At 42.9% G+C, this 13,857-nt stretch overlaps 1 protein-coding gene across 1 annotated transcript in view; it reads right to left on the bottom strand.

The window, feature by feature from the left end:
* The window catches only part of LOC136580461 (complement C4-B-like), a 67,649-nt gene extending 59,314 nt beyond the window's left edge, over positions 1-8,335 (bottom strand). The window contains exons 1-4 of the mRNA XM_066581043.1: positions 8,216-8,335; positions 4,835-5,045; positions 4,409-4,595; positions 4,119-4,189 (exon numbers count right to left, since the gene is read on the bottom strand). Of these exons, the coding sequence (XP_066437140.1) occupies positions 4,119-4,189; positions 4,409-4,595; positions 4,835-5,045; positions 8,216-8,289 (543 nt within the window). The 5' untranslated portion in view covers positions 8,290-8,335. The remainder of the gene's footprint in view (positions 1-4,118; positions 4,190-4,408; positions 4,596-4,834; positions 5,046-8,215) is intronic.
* Positions 8,336-13,857: the final 5,522 nt, after the last annotated feature.

The raw sequence follows: 13,857 nt of genomic DNA, 5'->3' as shown, positions 1-13,857 counted from the left end.
CCATACAGATGACAAAAACCAACATCCATACAGACATATACACACAAAGGCAATCCACATATGGTAGACAAGCAAGTGTTAGAGGGACCCTTACTCTGGGTCACTACACAAGCTGGAGCTGGAAACCAGAGCAGTGCTTCTGCCAGAAGCCAGAGCTAGGTAAAGCTCTGAGAGGGAGCTAGAGTTACTCCCCGAGAGGACAGCTGTGGTACGTATAGTGACGTTTGGCCACGGTGTAGTAGTTAGTGAGGAACTACTGTTGAGTTATCTCCTTGATGGGCAAGTGTTTATTATTTTCATAGCAACAAGTATATATGCTGCCAGTGCTTGATGTGTTTGCACTGGATTTCCTTGCTACTGCTGAAAAGTCAAGTAAATAAAGCTAATCTGGCTTTTACATGGACTGAGTATACCTCTGTGCAGTCACCGATTCCAACACCCCATGCAGACATTGCCACACCAGGCAGACCACTGAACTGCCTCATGCCATCGTTGTAGCCAAAGTAATAGTAATACATAAAAGTGACAAACGATATTTTGCCCTTTGTAAATGTTCCCAACAATTTGTGCAGCAATTGCAGAATTGACCAACAAGTGAACAACAATCACTCTGTGAGCACACAAACAATAGTCAATCTTATGCTTTAGTTACTATTTCCAGTGACTACTCAGCCAATAGTTGTTACATGTAAAACCACCCTAACCCTATAGATTGTGCGCCATTGTGAAATCCTAAAAAGCTGGCTGGCAACCCCAGAGAGCTGAAACGATAACCAAACTGGTCAGCACCCGCATCACCGGGTCTTCTGAAACTACTGCTAAATTAAATTTTGAACAATGTGGCAGAAGTACACGACTCAATAACCAATGTCTACTGGTATTTTAGAAATTTTGGGCCACATGTACATTGCCATATTATGGATCTGTGTTGCACCCATAGAAACATAAGGCCCAAATGTTACCTCCTTACATATCTAAATTTGAGAACAGATATATGTACTATCACTAGCCATAATACGGAGGTGTCCTGCCTTAGAAGCATTACTTGGGACTCTCTAATATGGCAATAGGTGGACTACGTATAAGACCTTTGGCTGATAATAATGATCATGGTAGTTGGATTATATTTGGGTGATAACCGGCTCAGCGTCACTCTCTGAGCAAAAGTAAATGAGAGTAGTCTCAAAGTCAAAGTTTATTTGAGCAACAGAGCAGACAACAAACAAAACCAGTCCAAAGTCAAATAAGAGGTCACAAGATAGGAATACTCAGTGAGACAGCAAAGCAACCCACTGGTTTTGGGACTAGAACAGGAGGGGAAGGAGGCTGTACTACCTGCAGATGTTCTTCTCTGCCATCCCTTCGTTCCACTGGTTCCAGGTCCCGTTTTCGATCATTCAAGATGGCTGATGCAATTTTCAGACTATCTAGTCTCCACAGTGCATTGCTAGTATTAGAGTACCAATGCACTATACCTGCTTTGATCGACCAGAAATGCTCACATGATCAGTGCCGGCCAATCAGAGAACAATGCACAGTGTGCATTAGGTAGTTAGAAAATTGCAGCAGCCATCTTGAATCGACAAAATAGGGCCCAGATGCAACAAAGTAACTACTACAAGTAATATACTCTCTCCTACTCCTCCAGCCTTCAGACAGTATTTTATTCCAAAACCAGAGGGTTGCTCTAAAGATCACCTCCAGAATGTCTCACCATTATAACATACTGCAAGTCATCATCAGTGGGTCTGTGCTCTGATACTCCATCCTTCTCTAGGATGTAGCTGCTATAAACCTAATAGAGCACAATAGAGCTTTGGCCCCCAACTGAAGATGGTCAATAGACTATAATGTACGTCTATAGGGCATCTTAAAGGGGTTGTCCCGCGCCGAAATGTTTTTTGTTTTTTTTTCAACCCCCCCCCTGTTCGGCGCGAGACAACCCCGATGCAGGGGTTAAAAAAGAACACCGCACAGCGCTTACCTGAATCCCCGCGCTCCGGTGACTTCTTACTTACCGGTTGAAGATGGCCGCCGGGATCTTCTACCTCCGTGGACCGCAGCTCTTCTGTGCGGTCCATTGCTGATTCCAGCCTCCTGATTGGCTGGAATCGGCACGTGACGGGGCGGAGCTACACGGAGCTACACGGAGCCCCATTGAGAAGAGAAGAAGACCCGGACTTCGCAAGTGCGTCTAATTTGGCCATTAGACGGCGAAAATTAGACGGCAACCATGGAGACCAGGACGCCAGCAACGGAACAGGTAAGTGAATAACTTTTGATAACTTCTGTATGGCTCATAATTAATGCACAATGTACATTACAAAGTGCATTAATATGGCCATACAGAAGTGTATAGACCCACTTGCTTTCGCGGGACAACCCCTTTAAGTTCTCCTAACTGAAACTAAGGAAAGTGAACGGAAGCTAAAGCTCTATGGAGTACATCAGAAGTCTTGTCCTAGCAAATGATAGGAATCTCAGAGCCTGGACCCCAATCATGAAGACTTCCAGTATGTCTCTATGATATATCAGAGGTTATCTGGAACTGGAGGGATACTTCAATGTGTCTATTATATGTTGTACTCATTTTGTTAGGAATAATTTGGGTTGTTCCAAACCACATCAAGTCATCTCATCACATCATTGCTGCTCTTCCTGTGATTCTATCAAATGTATAAACTTAGAAAACCCACCAATTCTTCAGGAAGGTTCCTCAAATCTGTTCCAATCAAGGTAAGAACTCTAAAACATCTGTCTACAGATGTGTGTCTCTTCCTTCTGGCTTGATTAAAATCCCTGGTTCTTCCATTTATTTATAGGGCAGCTACCTACAGGTGGCGCTAGACAGACAGTTTTTTTCCTTTTAGAGTGGATCTAATTTGCATACCTTTTTCCCCAGAGAGCACTGCCTGGCCTATATAACTCCATACATCCAGCTAGTGGTCTCCCAAATGAGAAACAGTTCCTTCCAAAAGCTAAAATCTGCTCAGTATGAAGAGGCTTAAAGGAGTTGTCTGAGTTATAGATTATAGATAAAAGCCTTTCTGTATGCAGTAAAATAAATAGTTACATAGTCACCTCTCCCCCTCCTGCTGGGTCCCTGCGGTTCTTCGGGTCTCCCCTGTGATGTCACGTTTACAGGGTTCCCCAGTCTGTTTACTGGATGTTACAGGCGCTGCAACCAATAACAGAGCTCAGTGATCGATCGCTGAACTTTGTTATTGGCTGCAGTAGCTGTGACGTCCCGTAAATTGGGTGGAACTGTAGGCTGTAAAAAACACAGGCGCAGAGGATCGAGCACAGGCGTGGGACAGTGGGGAGAGGTGAATATATCGCTATTTATTATTTTGCTGCATGCAGAAGGGCTTTTACCTATAACCTACAACTCGGAGAACCCCTTTAATCACTTGACAAATCTTTCCATATGCAATAGCCAGATATTTAGAAGTAATTAATGGTCTCCAATCTAGAGATGGCCTCATATATCTCAGTATATACAGTTAAAATTTTCACATTGTTTTACTTTTCCACATTAAAGGGGTTGTCCCGTGAAAGCAAGTGGGTCTATACACTTCTGTATGGCCATATTAATGCACTTTGTAATGTACATCGTGCAATAAATATGAGCCATACAGAAGTTATTCACTTACCCACTCCGTTGCTGGCGTCCCCGTCTCCATGGCTCCGTCTAATTTCAGCGTCTAATCGCCCGATTAGACGCGCTTGCGCAGAAGGGTCTTCTCCCTCCTGGTCGGTCCGGGCACGAGCGGCGTTCTGGCTCCGCCCCTTCTACGCGTCATCGCGTAGCTCTGCCCCGTCATGTGTGCCGATTCCAGCCAATCAGGAGGCTGGAATCAGCAATGGACCGCACAGAGCCCATGGTGCACCATGGGAGAAAACCGCGGTGCATCATTGGGAAAGGACCGGCGGCCATCTTTAAAAGAAGAAAAGAAGATGCCACGCGAACTGGGAAGGAGGTAAGCGATTTTTGTTTTTTAAATTACAAACGGTATTGATTTTAACGGGGCAGAATGCGGGGGTAGGTTGAAAAAAAAAATTGCATTTCGCCGCGGGACAACCCCTTTAATGAATGTTCTAAATCTATGACTACTCACAGACACGGTGAATGTGGTCAGCTCCACGGTGGGTCTCATGACGTGATCCAGAGTAAAGACCCGAAATTTAACTAGAGAGAAATCATAAAGGTATGAAAAATACATGATAGATATGAGATAGATATTAGATTACTAGATAGATAAATAGATAGATAGATAGATAGATAGATAGATAGATAGATAGATAGATAGATAGATATGAGATAGATATTAGATTACTAGATAGATAGATAGATAGATAGATAGATAGATAGATAGATAGATAGATAGATAGATAGATAGATAGATACCTGTTTCCTTGGGAGTATATATACTCTTTTCAGTCTGGATGAAGATGTAGCCTTTCTTGTAGGATACAGGTATGGAAACAATTTGAGGTTTCGTAAAGATAGCGTCGCTTTTTACTACCAGCTGAACATAGCGGCCGCTCTTCTTCTGCTCATTCAACTTACACAATGCGGCCATCTGAGGAGTGAGCTATAGACACAAGGCAGGACTGAGTGATACTGGAGACATACAGTGCATATAGCTGCCTAGACATAAGAAATCCCACCTAAAGCCTGGGAAAACTGAAAACTGGTGACCACAAACCCTATAGGATCTATACTGGTTGTCACCTGGCCAGCTCAATCCTGTGATATTTTACATTCACGAGAATCAGATAGTTTCCCTCATGTACAGACAGCAGACACGTCACTAGTAGTGGTTGTCTTTACCTCTATTGTCTGTTTGGTGATGTAGTTGCTCCTTTGGTTCAGATTTACAGTATATCGCTTGGAACAATCTATATAACTTATCTGGTCTCGCAGGTATATTTCCACTTGGACGTCACTATTGGCAGCTGGTGCGCCCTGGGGCCACTCCACTTGCACCCACACATCTTCCCCCACACCTAGGTGCAGAAGACGAGGGGCAGTAATCAAGAACCTGCAAATCAGATGGAGACAAGTATTACCAGTTTGTTTGTTTTTTTGAAACATTGGGTTTTTATTAAGTTTTAACAGAATAAATGCTAAGTAAAGTTGAAAAAGAAAAGAAAAACTGTGGTACGATTCTAGGTAATGGTATAGGTTGAAACCATTATATAGCGAGCAAAGTTAGTAATCTGGGTGTTAGATATAGATGGTCAAGAAAACATTCCGTCCTGTGTTTAAGAGTAAACATCGGGCTATCAATTTAGGAAAACAATAGTAAGAACTTTTTTAATTAAGGCCAAATACATACGGCGGAAATTCCGCAGTGGGATTTCCCGCAGAATGACATAGGATTGCATTAGATAATGCAATCTGATGCAAACAGCTGCGATTTGACCGCGTGAAAACTCACACGGTAAAGAAATTGGGGCATGTCCTATTTCTGTGAGAGCCTCGTACAGGCCCACACAGAAACGTCACTGGTGACACGTGGGCTCTGGTATGCGCAGCTGTGCGACAGATGGTGCAGAGCGAGATGCCGGAAGGTGGTGAGCGCCAGGTCACTGCAGGGGCACGGCTCACATCGGAATTCGACCCGGCTGTCCGCAGGAGGTCTAAAGGGGGTATTGTTGCTATTAGGGCTTGTAATGTGGGGTATCTTTCTATTTGAGGCTTCCCTCTACAAGAAGACAAGTGCAGACCAAACATAAGTCACCAAGACAATCAGACTACTCTACAGGTCCACTTCACCCTCTTACAGTCTCTCCAACAGTTGGGTAGCCTTGTGACACTGTTACTATTATTGAGCACTATGTGATACTTCTTATTCGGCACTGTATGACACTTTATTATTGACTAGCTTGTTACCTGCGACTTTGTCCGCGTGGAATTTGTATTTTTTTAATCTAATCTGTGTTTTCCTGTATATTTAAACATAAAAAGTTGAAATAGTGAAAGGAATGTAACTGCAATCTGCTGTCAGCACAGTTCTTTACACAACATTTTGGTCTTGTCATCTTTTGCTAGGATATAAAGGTTTTGTGGGCTGTATACACGTGTGGACACCCCACACAGTTGCACATGAGAAAAACATGTTTTTTCTAAATGTACACCTGCTACCTTAAGTGTTTGCCCTTGAGCCTTATTGATCGTCATCGCAAATGCTATTTTTAGAGGGAATTTGTTATACTGCTGATGTAAAATGAAAGCTGCGCTGTGATTGGTTCCTAGAGTTCAGCTTTCATTTCTTACACAGTTGTGGTAAAATAAAAGCTGTGCTGTGATTGGTTGCTATGGGCAACACAGATTTTCTTTAAAATCTCAATCCATGTAAATGTGTCTTTGGTTAAGTTTTTAATCCCAGGCAATTCCAGGAATCCCTGCCACCTTAATAATCGCATACGTGCAGCAACAACGTCTGCCCCTACATGTTTGCCCGTTTGGGGGGGCCTGGCTTGTGATGTGCGCCCCCTTCCCTTCCATCGCACTTAATAATCGCATACAAGTGGCAACGACGTCTGCTCTCACGTATCTGCTCGATTGGGGAGGCCTACCATATGATGTGCACCCACTTCCCTCCGCCTCGTCGTACAGTGCGATGCCGGTGGTAGAGTGGAGGTGTGCCTGCGAATCACCAAATAAATCTGTCTTGTCACGTTCCTTAGAGGACTCTATACATTTTTGGGATAAAACGTAGCCGATGTCCTTCCTCAAGATGCAAGCATCTCCCTGGCAAATTTCATCACAATCGCTTCAGCCGTCTAGCCGTGAAAATGTAACAGACAGACAAAAGTGACTTCTGCATTCATAATATTAGTATGGATTGCTACATTGACACTGACATCACTGGGCGTAGTGTGATACTTTATTATTGGTCAGTGTATTTCACTGTTATTATTGGGCACTGTGTCACTCATATTATTCAGCACTCTATGACACATTATTAGACACTATATGATAGGCTGGGCTTACACGAGCAGATTCCAATTGTGGAACTCGCAATCGGCACCTGCATGGAGGATCCGAGACAAAATGTGGGCATTGAAAAGCATGTACTTTCGCTTTTTCGCTCACACTTGCAGATACGAATTGTGTATTACGCGAGCAAAGGAAAAATCGCAGCATTGTCTATTTTGCCGCAGACGGCCTCCGTTGAAGTCAATGGAGGCCGTCTGACCTGTAGCCCATACGCAATTAACATTGCGTATGGGCTGTGGGTACCCGTGTCATCACTTAGCGACGACGTGGGAAATACAAACATTGGAAAAAAAAAAATGTATTGCACATGACCAACGGCAAGCCACCGCGGTCATCCGCATTACAGAAAAAAGAGGTACGCGGGCTGACCGACTGGGCTCACACCAGATGCGGGCATCCCGCATGCAGAATCTGATCCGCCCATGTGAGCTCAGCCTTCCTCTTATTATTGGGCACTGTATGACACTTTTTTATTGAGCACTATATAGCACTGTAATTATTTGGCACTGTATACACTTATCACTATTGGGCACTGTATGTTACTACTATTATTGGTAAGATGCGACAGTTGTTATTCAGAACTGTATCATGCTGTTATTATTGGGCATTGTATGACACCTAATATTGGTCACTGTATGTCACTAATCTTATTGGGCACCATATGACACTTTACTATTGAGCACTGTATGAAACTGTTATTATTCAGCACTGTATGTCAGTGTTATTATTGAGCATTGCGCCATACTGACATTATTGGGCACTGTAAGTTACTATTATTATTGGGTGCTGTATGACGCTTATAATTGGGCAATATATGACACTTATTATTGAGCACCGTGTGACACTGTTATGATTGAGCACTATATGACACTGCTATATGGACGCTATTAGACTGACTTTCTAAACAATGCTTTGTTTCTCTGTTTCCAAGGAAAGGGTAGAAGTGCTGCTTCCAGCCAGGGGTCCTGAGATCAGTTCTCTGGTACTGAATTGTAACACAGTTTACATTGTAAATTGTGAGCACATTTATTAGTAGAAACCTATTTACTAGAACCAATAGAATCCCCATAAAGAGATAAAGTAACATGAGGGAGGAAGAAGATTTGTAGGGAACATGAAGAAAATGCATATAGAAGAACGCCATATGATAGTTAGCACATGGTCAGATAACACATATATAAATGATAAAACATATTTAGGACTTACGACGGACTTTGCGCGTCACTGATAGAGGATATGGTCGCCCATAGGAGAAAGCACAGCAGAGCAGATCTCCCCATGGTGCCGGACCTGGGACTGAGGCAGAGAGAAGAGCAGCCAAATATTTCAACAAGGGAGGATGGGCTGAGATAAGAGAAGATGAGCAGAACTTTGATAGGAACTAAATAGAAAAAGGGAAGAAAGAAAAAAAATCCTAAAAGTAGAACATGCTGAACCTCCAGATTCTTACATCGGATGGTGCATACTGGCCACTTCTCATCTTCGTGTTGTTTGCTTCCCTATATAGATTTTGCAAAAGCTGCATAAAGTGAAAATAAGTATTTCTGGCTGGAAGATCTATGATGGTTAGAGTATGGCACCAGGGGCACAGAAGCAATCAGGGGTCATGGTCATGGGGTATATGAGCACACCCTAGGCACAATAAGGAACCATTGGGCTTCAAAGCAAAACTTGTAAAATTGTCCCTCTCTATCTGACCGACATCAAAAGAAACAGACCTCATGACATGATGAAAATTATTATGGTCTTTACTTTTCTTCCATTACTTGACCTCTCTATGCATAGTGATCACTAGCTCTCTCACATGTAAAGCTTGGAAAGGGCCCTTAGCTGCAGGTCCCATAGCAACTGTTGTGTTGTTGCAGGAGGAGGTGCAGGAACAAAGGGATCCGACTGAGCAAGAGAATGAAATGAAAAGTAATTAAACTTTCCCTTAGATTCTCTAGACAACATAATTATTCCTTCTTAACGATTTCTCTAACATTTTACTAATGTCGATGCAGTTCTTTAGAAATACAGATTATAGAATATAACTTGCAGCATGTCTATATAGCTCCCACACTCCCCAAGTGGCTATTTTACCTTCCCCTATGAATATATCCTAGTCTGTAATCAGAAGCATGAACAACAGATATTTGTTAACGGTCCAATGCCCCTGGTGCAGCTCCTAACTCCTGCAGCAGGCCTGCTGGCTAACTATTGCCAACTCCCTGTGTGCACACATACAGTGCCAAAATCTGTTCAGAGGTCGACATCACTTACAGTTTGTTGTTTGGAAATTACTATTTCAACCAAGTTTAGCAATTCCACAGCATTGTCTGGGAGGATAGGGGTAGGGGTGTAAGTGCTGCTCTCTGCTCCTCTCTCCGTCCTAAGGCTGGTGTTGTTCAGTTCTCCAGGCAACAGCTTTCTTGTATCTGTCTAGTGCCTTCTCTCCTCTCAGCAGCTCCTGTAGCCTTCCTTTCAGTCCCTGTGCCCCATTATGCAGAAAAAATTGTCTCTTTTGTAGCAAAGCATCAGCCAATCAGCTTGTGTGCATTGGGCATCTACTGTTGTGCCAACATTTGGCACAAATTTGGTGCACACTGTGATTTTGGTGCAATTTTTGGCGCACTTTAACAGTCTACCTCTATGACATCAATAGCCCTTTAGGGCGAGTCTTTTACAGTGTCTCCTACTCTGGTAGGTAGGTTGCAGTTCCACACATGACCTGTGGAGGCTGTTTAGTTTACTTTTGGCCTTGCTAAAGTAGCAATAGATCCTCTCGAATGTTATGGTACATTCACACATAGTGGGAGATCCACAATAAAACCTCAAATTCTGCATTAAAATTTGCACTAATGCAGATTTTCTTGCATATTCACAGAAGACTTCTCCTTTTCTAAAAGTGAAAGGTTGAAATCTGCTGCAGATCATCATCAAAATCCGCTATGTGTAAATGTATCCTCATGGTCTTTTGACATGGGGAAATCAGAGCATAAACGAGACCGGCAGTCGAAGAACAAGTTTGCTCTTTCGTCAGCTGATTGTTGAAACATTTACACAGCCGATAGGTACATTAGTACTGGTGTCTAATTATGTTGGCCCCCTAATTCATGTGTGTGATAATCCAGAGTATTTGATAATCCAGTATTTAACAGGTCCTATTGGTGCTGGATTAATGGGATTTCTGAAGGAAAGAAACACCTGCAGGGAGATTGTGGTATTACAGGGCAGACATTCAGCTTAATTAGGCTGTTTAGGACTTCACTCTTGCGGACTTATCCTCAGGATAGATCATCAATAGTTGATCGGCGGGGGTCTGCAACCTGGGATCTCTGACGGTCAGTTGATAGCCCCAATGCACAGTTGTATCTCCGGTGCATGTACTCTATAGAGAGAAGACTAAAGCAACGCTCTTCTGACATTTATGTCTTGCAGCAGGTGCAGGATTTTGGATCTTGGGCAATAGTTCTTAGTTTATTTTTGGTTCTGCATTGGAGGAGTTTCCAGAAAGGTAAACAGATTAGTTGTGTTAGGATTTCTCTGTCTATGCCAGCTATGCCAAGTTCAACACCCTGCACCCCCAATGTGTGTGTACACACTGCGAGGAATTTACAGGAACTGCTGGTCACGTGATTGGCGAGAAATGAAGACTTTGGAGAGAAAGAAAAACATTTACATCAGTCAGATGGAAAATGACCAAAACACCATCCCTTCCAGACATGATAGAATATACAGGTCAGGTGTACAATTGTTGTAGTCTATGTGCTACCTATGAAACAGATGAAAGCTGCGAGAAATGACTTTAAATAGAAAGCGTTCATTACACAGAGTAAGCAAGTAAACAGAACTTTACTGAAAATTGGATGATGAAATTACTCCACGGATAACTGGTATTCAAAGAGCTCTAAACAAGTTACACAGTTTTCTATTACAGGAATTAAACCATATATATATATATATATATATATATATATATGACAAATAGTCTCTTAACAAACCGCAAGTAGTAGATGTACACCATATAGTTGCCACTAACTATTGTACAGTCCAGCCTGGCCAGGAATAGGGATCCAATGAGTCTGGAATAAAGTTGGAGAGGCTGTTTAACAAGAGAATCGATAAACTTTTGTAAGAAGAGTGAGTGGTGCCCCGCTATCCCACTTACTATACTGGCGCTCAGCCGCACTAAGCCCTGTCCCCTCGATGCGGCCAAAGCAGAGAACGGAAGCTGACAGGCGCTCTGAAGTGCCAGAAAAAGAGGTGCTTCAGGCGCTGTGTGCTCCGTCAGTGGAACAGCAGGGAGATGGGAGTAGTGTTGCACTAACAGCACTGAGCAGATGGGAGGCTGCGAGTCACAGAGCAAGGGCCTCCTTTTGGGATGTCAGAGATGATGTGAATAGCGAATTACTACAGTAAAGAACTGCCCCATTTCCGAACATACAGGAATTGTCGAGGCACCTCAGGCACCCTATGAAAGGTTTAAGAGCTGCGCCACAATTTAGGAGCGCAGCACAAAGTGGCACAGTAGTTTAAGCAGCCAGTGAGAGTCTTAAAGTGGTAGAGGCCTAACTTAGGGGAGCACAGTAGCAACTTTCTCAGGCAGGGGGGCTGCCAAGAGGAAGAGACCAGAGGGCCCTGATAACCAGGGGCCGAAGATGGAAGACTGACCTGACCACTAGGACAAAGAACCCCGGAGCACAAGGGAGGCGCGGGAGTCTCTCTCCCAGCAAATGCCGACACAAAGGTGTTGATGTCAAAGCTGAAGTGCGACCGAACCATTACTGTGGATCAAGCACTCTGGGAGGGCAGATGTTCAATGAAACAGATACCGCAAGGTCATAAGTGTATGCTTTACCCTGTGAATGATACGTGCCACTCGCTGGCAGGGCTGTGGATATGGACTTGTTGGAACATGTGAGTGAGCGTGATTAGAGTTAGCGCCACGGTATAGTAAGGTGCAAGGTCTTTCAATGGTTAACCAGTTATGTTGCAATGCAATATGTTCATGATGTAAAGTGTAATGTGAATTATTTTTTAAGAGTGCAGCAAGGCACTGGATAAGTGTATATGTGGAACTGTATGTAATGCAGGGATAGAACCGCACGTGTTGTGTAAAAGACCCGAGTGCTAATGGTGTCTATGATATCAGTCGTACTGTGAGGAAAGGACGCAGCCACTATGGAATGTGAAGGGTCAGGTTGGAGAGTGACGCAGGTATTGGTCAATGATTACAGAAGGCCTGTCAGGCATGTGCCTTGCTGCCGCCACCTGGAGGAGATAAATTGGCACATGCAGAGATAAATGTCAGATTATGAGAATGCACCACAAGTAGTGGTTACTGTCACTTTAAGAAAATCTTGTGTTATGACACTTGAAATGATAACTTGTTACATCTCCTTTGTACTCAACCAACTGGAGTGTAATACACAATTTCAATAAACTTATACATGTAAGTCATTACAGTTATCTTGTATGTTATAACTGGGTGAAGAGGCGTTAACAGGGAGGAAGGAGGAAGAGGAGGGGATGGGGGGTATGACATTACCGCTTGCTAGTGTTACAGTAGTAAATACTAATTCCCTACTCTGCAGTGCTGCCTATTATTGTGTCTTCCTATTGTAGTAGTTTATCCATGGTGACCAAGAAGCCTCATAAATGGGTATTTTGTTGTTCGTAATAGCTTGTATTTTTTCATAAGTTCAGTGTTCAGACATCCTGTCTATAATATTTTGAAAGGAAAGGCGGCTTTGTGGTCTTTCAGTTCCTTGCTATGGCTAATTTGGCATTAATCAGTAATAGGTGGACAATTTCTATTTTCTGCTTCCATCAATGTTTAAGTACACGAACCCTCCTATGGAGTGTAATAAAGTTTATACTGTTACTGTTCATTGAAGTTCTTGGAACTCTTCATCATGGCCTAGACCGATCATGGATGCAGCTCCGTCGGTTGCACAAGCAAGTACATTTGTTTTTCTTGCAAAAATTCTTCCACTCTTTTGTTAATAGAGGAGCCTTTCGGCGGTTACATTTCTGTTAAACAACAGTTCCTCCACTACCTCTTCATTCAGATTAATGAAACGAATGTAAGCTAGCAGCAATGCTTCATTGTCTCTCACCATTGACTTGTCAATTTGCATTACAAATTCTGTGTTCTTTAACACGTCCAAAAGCGTTTCTTCCACATCAGCAGCCACCACGTCAATTCTTATTGAAACTGTGTCAATCATTACTCAAAGGAATGGATTTCACAATGGCACACATGTCAGGCCTCAGCATAGTACTGACAATCTCTTTAACTGCGGCTAACACAAGTATTTCCCCAATAGTGTGTCATTTGCCACATTGTGCTATTAATAAAGAGACTTTATAGGAAGCAAGGATGCCTTTGTCAGCATTGAGAGCAGATTTTCCAAATAGCTTGCCTACAGTACTGCGGTTCTCAAACTTTGACTTTAAACCTTGGAAAATGAAATAGACTTACCCACTTTATAGCAGGTAGAAACCAACAGCACTCACCAATAAGACCAATATGGTGAAATAGATTTGGATGTGATGCGAGCCAAGATGAGACTAGATCCTTGGTCTCCAAAATCAGTCCAATGTATTCACATATAAGGCAGCATCACACAGTGCATTTTCCCAAAAAGTAAAAGACCTTTATTCCCTGTGGCCATCTCAGCAACGTTTTGACCCTCAACAGATCTTTGTGAAGCTAATTTAACATACTAGCAGCACACCTTATATACACCTAAAACACACCCACTTACAATTAAAATGATTAAAACCACCTATGCAAGTTCTCACCTGTTGGCCGCCATTCTGGATAGTGCATTGGTATCGTAGCACCAGCTTGGCTTTCATGT

The sequence above is a fragment of the Eleutherodactylus coqui genome, chromosome 10, assembly GCF_035609145.1.
Source record: "Eleutherodactylus coqui strain aEleCoq1 chromosome 10, aEleCoq1.hap1, whole genome shotgun sequence".
Classification (NCBI taxonomy): domain Eukaryota; kingdom Metazoa; phylum Chordata; class Amphibia; order Anura; family Eleutherodactylidae; genus Eleutherodactylus; species Eleutherodactylus coqui.
The sequence above is the reverse complement of the archived record's forward strand: the minus strand, read 5'-3'. Positions and strand labels throughout refer to the sequence as shown.